At 37.6% G+C, this 11,176-nt stretch overlaps 1 protein-coding gene across 1 annotated transcript; it reads right to left on the minus strand.

Moving 5' to 3' along the window:
* Positions 1-639: 639 nt before the first annotated feature.
* ScsbetaA (Succinyl-coenzyme A synthetase beta subunit, ADP-forming) lies at positions 640-7,034 on the minus strand. Its single transcript, XM_028181302.2, has 10 exons — positions 6,749-7,034; positions 5,728-5,925; positions 5,579-5,649; positions 5,346-5,508; positions 4,397-4,537; positions 4,145-4,271; positions 3,061-3,204; positions 2,033-2,160; positions 1,805-1,957; positions 640-1,673 (listed from the first exon to the last, which is right to left on the minus strand). Exons 1-10 carry the CDS (start codon positions 6,812-6,814, stop codon positions 1,494-1,496), a joined length of 1,371 nt encoding a protein of 456 aa, XP_028037103.1. The 5' UTR covers positions 6,815-7,034; the 3' UTR covers positions 640-1,493.
* Between the last annotated feature and the right edge of the window lie 4,142 nt (positions 7,035-11,176).

An 11,176-nucleotide genomic window follows, 5' to 3' on the forward strand; every position in this document is an offset into this window, starting at 1 on the left:
CAAGCGACTGGTTCGACGAGAACGATGACCGATGCTTGAGGTACCTAAAAGCACCGTTAGTGGATCGGGAGGATCCGAAATGACGTATTTTGGGCGACTGTTTACCATTCGCAACATCGGGAATGTAGTTACCGGCGGCCACGATGAGAGGGTTCTCGTGTCGTGCCGCTTTATCGAAATGGCGAAGAGCTCATTCCAAAGTAGGATGGTACGTGGCAAAATATATCTCTGGAAACACACTGTGGTGGTGTGGGATCCGGCACTTGAAATCAAGTAGACCGTAAGCTCGCCCACCCATCTATGTAATAAATAAATGAAATCTATAGGTTTTGCATGGTGCTCGAACTTACAAACCGTAACCGACATAAGGTTAAATAAAACATCGAGGATATCAGTATTATAAAAGTCGATAGTCGGTAGTATTCAATTATTTTGTCACTTTAGCATTAACAAAATACATTAAATACGAATAGAAAATAATTCAGGTGATGTTATTTAAGTTGAGAAGTACTTTATGCTATGTATGTTGAGGTCTCTAGTTAGTCTCTAGTCTTTGAGGTCTACTTTTATACTGTATGTATGATTACTACTTTTACGAAAGTCTAGGAAATAATTACACATTAATATTTAAACAACAAATCAGATCTAAAACATTTTAATTTCAATAACACTACATTTTAATAACAAGCCATAAATAAATAATATTTAATTACATACTTGTGTTAAATTAGTATTTCACAATATTGTACTTTTACATTTCGACAAAAGTAAAGAGAGGTTAAGAAACTAATAGGAAATACGTCGCATGGTAAAAAGTACACAGTGTACAAATACCATGCATATTTGGTTTTAGTGATAAAGTCAAAGTATATTGACTCATAAATTAAATACGGAAATATTTTATGTCTTCACAATACAATGTTTAAACAACCAACAGATTACATCCGACGGTTCGAAATTATGTTCTCAACACAATAAGTAACATGAAAGCGTACAATATGCTGCATTACTTCACAGTAAGCTATATAAAGAATGATAAACTTACGGAATGCAGCTCGCATAGTATGTCATCGATAAATTATTATTATTATTATTTATATCTACTAATAACGTGTGCACTTATTCTAAATGTGAATAAATAACGATACAATGGGCATTTTATGAGGAGTTGTTTAACTATATTTTAGTACTAAAATCAGAATAATTACTTAAAGTATGTTTTGCAAGTAGTTCTTCACATAATTCAAAGAATTGATAAACAACGTTATCTACACAAAGTAATTAGGTACCATGTAAATTAAATTTACCACATAAATATAATACAGTTTTGTACATATATTACTTTTTAATAACTAAGTTGTAAAAATTAGTCAAATGTGCAAACTCTACCCAACGCATTAAATTCGAATCAAAAATACTTAAATATGACAGCTGACTTAACTAGCTTGACAGATGTGACAGAATGTATTGAATGTGTTATGAGAATACTGTTTTTACTTTTCAAGCATAACTCTTGGAATATCAAATTTAACCTCAACTCCAGCCTTTCTGGCTAGGGCAACGATCTCTGAGAGTTGCACGGCGAGTTTGGCGGCCTCGTCCAGGTCGTCGCGAGGCACGATGCGAAGCCCGGACTCGGCTACCAACTTTCTAGCTTCGTTAACCTTCGTACCCTGGAATATAATAACATACATTACCTAATACACAAGATAGGACATTTTTTTTAAATTTCTTATTATTATTTGGGTGTTTAACTTAAATATTAATAACACAAAAAGACGAAAATGATCACATTAGTACTTACTTGAAGGCGAACAATCACTGGGATCTGTATATTCAGATTTTTGGCAGCATTAATGATACCTTCTGCAATGACGTCGCACCTCATAATACCACCAAAAATGTTCACCAAAATAGCTGTCACCTTCGGGTCTGAGAGAATGATTTTGAACGCCTCCTAATAAATGTGACGAATTTATAAATTATTTTATATATACATTTTAAAAAATAAATAAAAAATATCAGTACTTACAGAGACAGCCTGGGCAGTAGCGCCTCCACCGACATCCAAGAAGTTAGCGGGGTCACCCCCATAGAGTTTGATAATATCCATCGTAGCCATAGCTAATCCAGCACCGTTAACCATACACCCAATGTTTCCTACCATAAAACAAACATAAAATATGTAAATATTATTGTTCCCCTTGTAAATATTTCACTTTTTTTTTAAGATTCCCGAAAAGAGAACCAGGCGGTATATTTTTTTGCATTAAATTATATAGACACATTGTAAATTCTTTGTCATGCTGTGTCCATGATCTTGTGAGAATGAAGAGGCACATCTGCCAGCATTAAAAACATTTTTTTTATTAGACAGATTAGTGATCAAACTCAAGGCCTTGCAAACACTTACTACAGCCCAAAGATATCACAATATGATATAACCGCTTCCCACTTCAGAACATAAAATCAGGTTTCGCTTATATTAAAACGACCCACCCTCATACTGGAACGCCCGATAGTTTCGCGGCGGAAATAGGCAGTCTGGTCACGTAAATTATAAATCTTGCGAGTTTGATTTTTATTACATGATGTTATTTCCTTGCCGTGAAGTCATTCGTCTGTTTATATAAAAAATTAGCTTCATTTGAGAAATTTACAGATACCAGTGGAATTTTAACACCCGCATTGTTCAATCTGAATATTGGGAATATCTGCTTATACAAAATAGATATAGAAGCAATAAAAATCAAGAATATACACACACCTTTTTTTTTATTGCTTAGTTGTGTGGACGAGCTCACAGCCCACCTGGTGTTAAGTGGTTACTGGAACCCATAGACATCTACAACGTAAATGCGCCACACACCTTGCGATATAAGTTCTAAGGTCTCAGTATAGTTACAACGGCTGCCCCACCCTTCAAACCGAAACGCATTACTGCTTCACGGCAGAAATAGGCGGGGCGGTGGTACCAACCCGTGCGGACTCACAAGAGGTCTTACCACCAGTAAAACGTACCAGTAGACGTACGTACATACGTCCTAATTTAGAACGTACCATCGAGAGCAATGTAATTTAAGTTGTATTTAGCTGCTTCAATTTCCTTGGGGTCTTCTTGAGTAGTGTCTCTCAAACTAAATAGCTCTTTTTGTCTGAATTCAGCATTATCGTCAAATCTAAACTTGGCATCCAAACAGAAGACTGTAAAGTTTAAAAATAAATATCACAATATGTTTAAGGGGTCTATTCCAGCTACACCGACTAGGTAAGTGAGCTCACGGGCTCAACCTGAGAGAATTTGGTAACACTAGCCATAGCAAGAGCAGTGCTATGCAGAATCTACCACTGAATCGGAATCGCGAACCAGTGAGATCTCCTCGTCGTAATCGACGAATTCGACGAGGACTGTGACTGGTGCTTGAGAGAACTAAAAGCAATGAGGGTGGATCTGGATACTTTGCTTAGACATGAATTACCACTTTTATCTATTGAGATCACCCAACATCTTAGATGTCATCTTGGCTATAAGTTACACTACATTGTCGATTTTGGCAGGCTAAACATGCCAATCATGACTGCAGGTAATGTTAGGCAGAAGGGCTTTGACATAGGACTGCAGGTAATGTTAGGCAGAAGGGCTTTGACATAGGACTGCAGGTAATGTTAGGCAGAAGGTATTTTAAAAGTGTTGACTGTCTGTCGGGACAAGCTAGCCATGTAAAAGTGACTTAATAAAACTTTTTCATTTTAATATAATATATCTCTTTACATATCGACGCTTGAAAGGCAAACGTGACTAAGCGACAATGCGTGAACTTTACAGTAGACTAATTTAAAGTTGAGATACCTGAAAAAAATCTATTTTAACGAATCTAGCTGTATGATTAAAATTATTTTAATAGACCTAGAAATTTTTTTTTTTTTTTGCGCTTCGATTATGTTGTTGCCTATCATTTATGTACAAAGCAGTTATTGTCGCTTAGTCATGTTTGCCTTTCAAGCGTCGATATGCATTATATCTAGCTAATCATGGGTTACAAACAAATAAATCACTTGTTGATAAACATATCAACATTAGATAAAATCATCAAATTCAGTCTTTTTTTTTTATAAATACTAAATATGAAGATAAGGCACTTACATTGTCCTGTCAAGGCATCTTCGGCATACGGATTTACTTCAATCAATAAGGCATCCTTCTTAAGGAACAAATCATACATTTTTTTAATCATACCATGAGCTTCAGTTGCAAATTCTTGTAGACCGATCTGCAAATAAGAATATTTACTGCATTTACTTATTGTGATAAATTAGATTTTTAACAAATACTAAGATTAGAAATAATACAGTTAATAATTGTAATTCAAGATTCTAGTGTTTAATACAGATTTACCTTTTCGATAACACGGCAAATTTGATCATCAGTAATACCCGAAACAATATCAATAGGTTCATAAGTTATTGCATCAGGATTTTCAGCTGCAACATCTTCAATGTTGACACCACCTTGAGATGAAGCAATGATGACTGGACCCTGGACATTTAAAGGAAAACATTGTTTTTTTTTTTCAAATATTATTGAATTATTTTACACAAAAAAAAACTTGATTAAAGAAATTATGAGGAAAAATTATGTACAGAGAATGAGCATAACTCAGATATGAGTTTATTTCAAAGTAATGCCATACTTATAGTGAAATAGGTCAAGGTCTAAAGTCAACAATATTTCGGAATATAACATATAAACAAACAACTTAAGATTTATTAACATAAACAACTTAACATAAAAAAAAAAGTATAAACAACTTAAGATTTATTAACATAACAAAACATTCAACCAAACAAATATGAGGAATACAACTGTACAACAAACATGAAATAGAAATTTGTAAAAATAATTATATAGGCAGGTTATGTAGACATTAAATGAACTACATAACTTGTCAGATTGTTGATGTTTAATTAATTTCATAATTTTATTAAAACACACTGTAAATTGATTACAAATATGTACCCATGTTATTGAAGTAGGAAGATGAGTAATATTACAGTTACATTTATGCAGATTCTAGTGTCAGGCTGTTTGGATGAAATCTAACATCCAACAAAATCTTAATAAATTGTAACATTTTATAAGCTGATTGGGAAAGTTATATTCTACTAATGTTGAAAAGCAAATACTTTTTGAATATGATAAATACTGTGGCCGCAACTGCTGTATTAAGAAAATATTCATCGAATCTGTTGATCAACCTGCATGCAGCACATAAATAAAGATTACTGTACAACTCCTAATTTGTGACTTTGGGAAAAACAAACTATTTAATATTTTCTAAACATACATTGAAACTGCGTTCCATCATGATTGCAACGTAGTATTCCCTGCGTGGGAACTTCCTCTCGGTGACCATGACCATGTTGCAAATTCGTCCTGCTGCCCCTGTTTGTTTTGTTACTAAGAGTTGTTTAAGCATCTTTCCTGCTATATCACCAGCAACTTCAGGTCTGTATATAAACCAAAATCATTAAGCATAAGTTTATTTCAAGGATACATATACTATATAAGATTACTTACGTGTTGACCATTCGAACTCCACCTTTAAGTCCATTCTTAAAGGTACCTTTCCCTCGACCACCAGCAAGAACCTGAGTAATCAAAAAAAACTTAACCTTCTTTTACAAACTTAAATTTGCAAATTTACACAAATTAGTACTACAATTTACCTGTGCTTTTAGAACTATGTCTTTGGTATTGAGTTCTGTGGCAAACTTAATTGCCTCATCCTTGGTTTTGGCCACATTAAATTTGGGTACAGGAATTCCATGGTCCCGGAGTAGAGTATAACTTATGTATTCATGTACATTCAAGTGGCGGACTTGTTGTTTACTTGGAAATTTGTTAGCTGAAGATGCTGTCAATATCTGTACAGAATGTTCTTATTTAATTATCTAAAATATATAGATTCATAAAAGTATAATGGAACATGTAGAAAGTATCAATTTTCAATGCTATATCTTTGTAGTAAAATTGTTTTGCAGGATGTAATCACTGGTCATTGCAGTAAATTCTTCTCCACGGTCTAAATCAAAGGATTCGAATTCTCCTCCGAAAAAACGTGAAAAATAAGTAAATAGTAAGTAGGTAACTAACAATTTTAAACAGTACAAAATACATATTTATGAAGTGAAAAAAATAGTAAGCTACTGACCATAAACACCCCAATGCAGACATTACATTATTATATGTTATTAGCTGGCAAAGTGACTTCCTAGTATTGTCGGCACGAAGGATACTATTTTATGATGTTGTTAATATAGACATGTTATCATACTTGTTATCATTTTCGGCCTACAAATCGAGACTGGAAATGTATCCAAAATATAAACGGCTATAATTTAGAGGTAAGCTTTGTCTACAATTTAGTTAGCATGGTCATACAAGCATTGACATAATACCTGTGACGTAAGGTCACATTACAGCTGAAACGCCAAGGTCAAATTTATAAATAAAATACATATTAAATATAAATTTGAAATAAAAAATGGTCAACCTGATACCAAAATTGTAGCTATCTTAGACAGGATATACTAAACATAAGTTTTCATTCAATTAATCAAATAAATGAGTAAAACAGTACGACAATTATTGAAATCTTAGATGCGTATATATGACTCAACAACAGTTAGCTTAAAAAAAAACACTAATTTAAGTGAAGTGATATTTTGGGTACGGATGGTTATTTACCTTATTTCCATATCTAAATAATATTGTTTCAGCAAAACCAAGAGAACGAGGTAATACAATCGCCATTTTGACACAGAGTAAAAATTTTAATAAAACTATTAGATGTTAGAATGAATCAATTTAAGGCTGGACGCATATTGCAAGTCTATGCTGGTCTAGCTGAATTTCGTTTCGAACACTGAACTGATAGACAGAAATTTATTTCAGTGCCCTATTCTTGTCAGTTTAGAGAGAGGTTGAAAATCGACACGTGGTGGCGCTACTTTCGTTTGACTTAATGTCTTTAAAGTTATTTATAAATCAATTCAAATTTTTCTATAAATTTACACTGGTCACATTTCGATCACAATTTTCACCATTGACCCGCGATGATCGTACGTTACAAAATAAGATTAATAAACCATACAGGAATCAAACTTTTACCTGTCATCGTAAACTATTTTCAGAAATAATTAAGGTATTTATTTTCGATTAGAATATTATTAAGTTTTATCGATTAATGATGTTTCGTATCTTAAAATCAACTCACATTGTACACAGTCCATATTAAAGAACGAAAACAATTTATGTATTAAAGAAGGTATTAAAAATAAACCATTTTTTCATACCATAAAAAATGCCATTAATTGCCCTCCAGAGAAGGTCACCGGTCGACCTGGGGGAGTCGATGCTACCCGGTGCGCTACCGGAACCTTATTGCACCGAGGAGTAACATCATTGCGAACAGAGCAACCGATTGGAATCGCGTCCCGCTCGACAACCTGACCGGCTGCTGTAACGAGACGGCCGACGTTCCAAAACCTTCATTTTACCTAGAATTAATCAACAGAAGGGGTGTGGTTTTTCCTCATGATAACGAGACCTCACACATCTTTAGCCACTCAGCAAAAATTAAGACAGTTTGGCTGGGAGGTGTTGATGCATCCACCGTATAGTCCTGACCTTACACCTTCAGATTTCCACCTGTTTCGGTCTCTTCAGAATTCTTTAGGCAGTGTCAGATTAACATCACGAGAGGACTGCCAAAACCAATTGCCACGGTGTTTTGACAGTACGAAAAATAAATAAAAATCACACATTTTCTTAATTTAAATTTGGAATTATCTTCTATAATATTTAACTAGCTAGATACAAATGTATAGCCAAAGAGATTTTATTGCAAGTTCATACATACTATAATGCGAAAAGACTTTTACCCCAACCTATTATATACGGTGAGTATATAATGAGGCGTATCTGCGAAAACTAGACTGGAGGCATCACCATCGGTGGTCACAAAATTTGTAATTTGCGATATGTTGACGACACCACCTTGTTAGCGGCAACAGAAGCAGAAATGATCACCTACTTGGATAGGATGGAACGTATCAGCACTGAACTGGGACTCTGGACAGGTCCAAAACCAAGATCATGGTCATAAACTTCGTATACCTGAGCGCAAACATTAGTTGTGATGGCTCGTGCGAAAATGAGATACGGAGAAGAATCGAAATAACAAAGTTTGACTCATGATTGGGCTTTCGAAATAAAACTTCACGAGAACTTGGCGAGCTGCGTATATTTCACGAGGAGCGTAACAACGTTCCAGAGAGATCCGTACAGTACCTACTACGGCTCGTACACAAATGACCAAGCGCTTTGTTTTTTTTTCCTACCTAATCTGAGAGCCTTGAGAGGCTATATCAGCGAACTAGTAGGTGATCTCACGGGGCTCAAACCTGATGACGTTGCTAACACAAACCCTAGCAAGAGCCGTGCTTCGCAGAATCTACAACCGGATCGAAAACGCAACCCACTGAGAAGATCCGGCGAGAAACTCAGTGGGCTGTGTCTGAGAGTTAATTTACTCGTCGAGCCCTTCGTCGCAAACGACGGGTTCGACGAGAACGGTGACCGGTGCTTGAAGTACCTAGAAGCACTGTTAGTGGATCGGGAGGATCCGAAATGATGTGTTTGGGGCGACGTCGACTGCTTTCCACACACATTTGCATAGGTCATGACGGGGCGTATGCAAGTTTTGTAGAGTGTCACCTTATTTCTAGGGGACAATTTACTTCGCCTGCATATGATCGGGTAGAGGCGTCCTAATATGAAGGCGGCACAGTCGCGTACTGTCTTTATATGGGGGCGGAATGTCATCCCTCTGTCGAGGGTGACGCCTAAGTATTTGACCTTCGGGGCCAACGGTATGGGTTGGTCGTACATGATGATTGGGCGAATAGCAGAGGCGGAGGTGTTAACGCGCCTAGTCGGGAGTGAGGACCAAGCGCTTTTTTTTTCCTACCTATGCTAATAGCCTTGAGAGGCTATTTTAGCTTCGCCCTAACGTTTGTAGGTGAGCTCACGGGGCTCAACCGGAGAGTTGCTAACACTTACCCTAGCAAGAACAGTGCTGCGCAGAATCTACCACCGGATCGGAAACGCGACCCACTGAGAAGATCCAGCGAGAAACTCAGTGGGCTGTGTCTATGGGTTAATTCGCTCGTCGAGCCCTTCGTCGCAAGCGACGGGTTCGTCGAGGACGGTGACCGGTGCTTGTGGTGCCTAAAAGCATCGTTAATGGATCAGGAGGATCCGTAATGACGTACTTTGGGCGACGTCAACGGTTTACCATTCGGTCTACTGGGTCGGGTATGTAGTTTCCAGCGGCTACGATGAGAGGGTTCTCATGTCGTGCCGCCTTCTCAAAATGGCGTAGCGATGCCGACTGTAGATACTTACTAAACGAGTCGAGCTCCAGGTCATCGTGGAGATTCACGTTCCTCAGGAACCATGGCGCTCCGACGACTATCCTGCAGAATCGGGATTGAATAACCTGAAGGGATTTCAAGTGGGTGCGGGCTGCGTGGGCGAACACTACGCTTGCATACGTCATGACGGGGCGTATACAAGTTTTGTAAAAAGTTACCTTATTACGGAGGGACAGTTTGCTTCGACTACAAAGCATTGGGTAGAGTCGTCCTAGTATAAATGCGGCGCTATCGCGGACCGTTTTTATGTGGGGACGGAATGTCATCCCTCTGTCGAGGGTGACGCTTAGGTATTTGACCTTCGAGGCCCACGGTATGGGCTGGCCAAAGAGAGTGATGGGGCTAACGGCGGAGGTGTTTGCGCGCCTATTAAGGAGTGGGATGCTCGAAGTGGTGTTCGGAGGGCGACCCCTTTTGAAGAGCACCGCTGTGCTTTTGGTGGGGTTGACGTCGATTCGCCACTTCCGGAACCACTGTCCCATGGTGGCTACTGCGATCTGGAGTCGCCGATGAAGCAACGACATCTTCCTACACGAGTAGTAGATAGCCGTGTCATCGGCGAAGAGCGCTAGATGGGTCTCCGGAGACCGGGGTATATCATTGATATACAAACTAAATAATAAAGGGGAGAGCGCGGAGCCTTGCGGGACTCCGGCAGTCAGTTGACGGGGACGAGAGCGAGTTCCCTCTACTCGATATCGAAACGAACGGTTCGACAATAAGTCTCGTATGATGAGCGACCAAGCGCTAGACAGCACGGCCGTATTTATAGGGCTTGGTACACGTGCGCGCTTTTACACGTTTAAGTATTGACCTTACAATAAAAGGGATAGTGACATACTGTTTAACATAAATTTCCCATCGTAATAAACACAGAGTAATTAGTTGATAATCTGATTATTATTTTTATTATTCTAACCCAATTCGTAAAAGGATTCGAAAGCCATTTAAGTAATTAATAATCTTAGGATCAAATGAAATTATTCGATTTATTCAGTAGTTCAGCAATTCAGCTACTAAACAATTTCATGTATTGGCATTCACTTACTCTTATAAAACGGGCTAAAAAAAAATTGGGGCTTTCTGGGGAGGGGGTTCTAATTGTAGCTAGCTTTCTGAACATTACCCTACCTACCCTACCTAACATTTCAGCAACAAACCCAAAATAATTGTAGGTTTCCTACATGCTAGGAATGTACCATATCAGGGGTGAAATGCTTATTTGGTTTAAGCGACATTTATCTTTGTACCTGAAGATGCGTTTTATTTGGTATTAGCATGAACAGTTCGTTGTTTATAATGGAACTTCGATTACGTTTACTCCATTGAAATAGGTAAAGAGGATTGTTTTTATGATAATTTTTTAATTTTGCGAGGGCGGCACTGAAAATTTCGGGAATTAACGAAGTGACACAACATTACTATTTAAAAATGTATTTATTGCTTTTCGAAGTATTCTCCGCGAAATTTGACACATTTTTCCATACGATGGAACCAATCATTGAAGCAACCATTCCATTCGGAAGTTGGGGTCTCCAAAATGGCCGTTTTGTAGGCGTCCACAGCTTCTTCAGGTGATGAAAATCTCTGTCCACGCAATTTATTCTTTATTTTAGGGAAAGTATAGAAATCATTAGGGCTTAGGTCGGGGCTGTACGGCGGATGGTCTAATAATTCT

The sequence above is a fragment of the Bombyx mandarina genome, chromosome 15 (assembly GCF_030267445.1).
Source record: "Bombyx mandarina strain Sakado chromosome 15, ASM3026744v2".
NCBI lineage: Eukaryota > Metazoa > Arthropoda > Insecta > Lepidoptera > Bombycidae > Bombyx > Bombyx mandarina.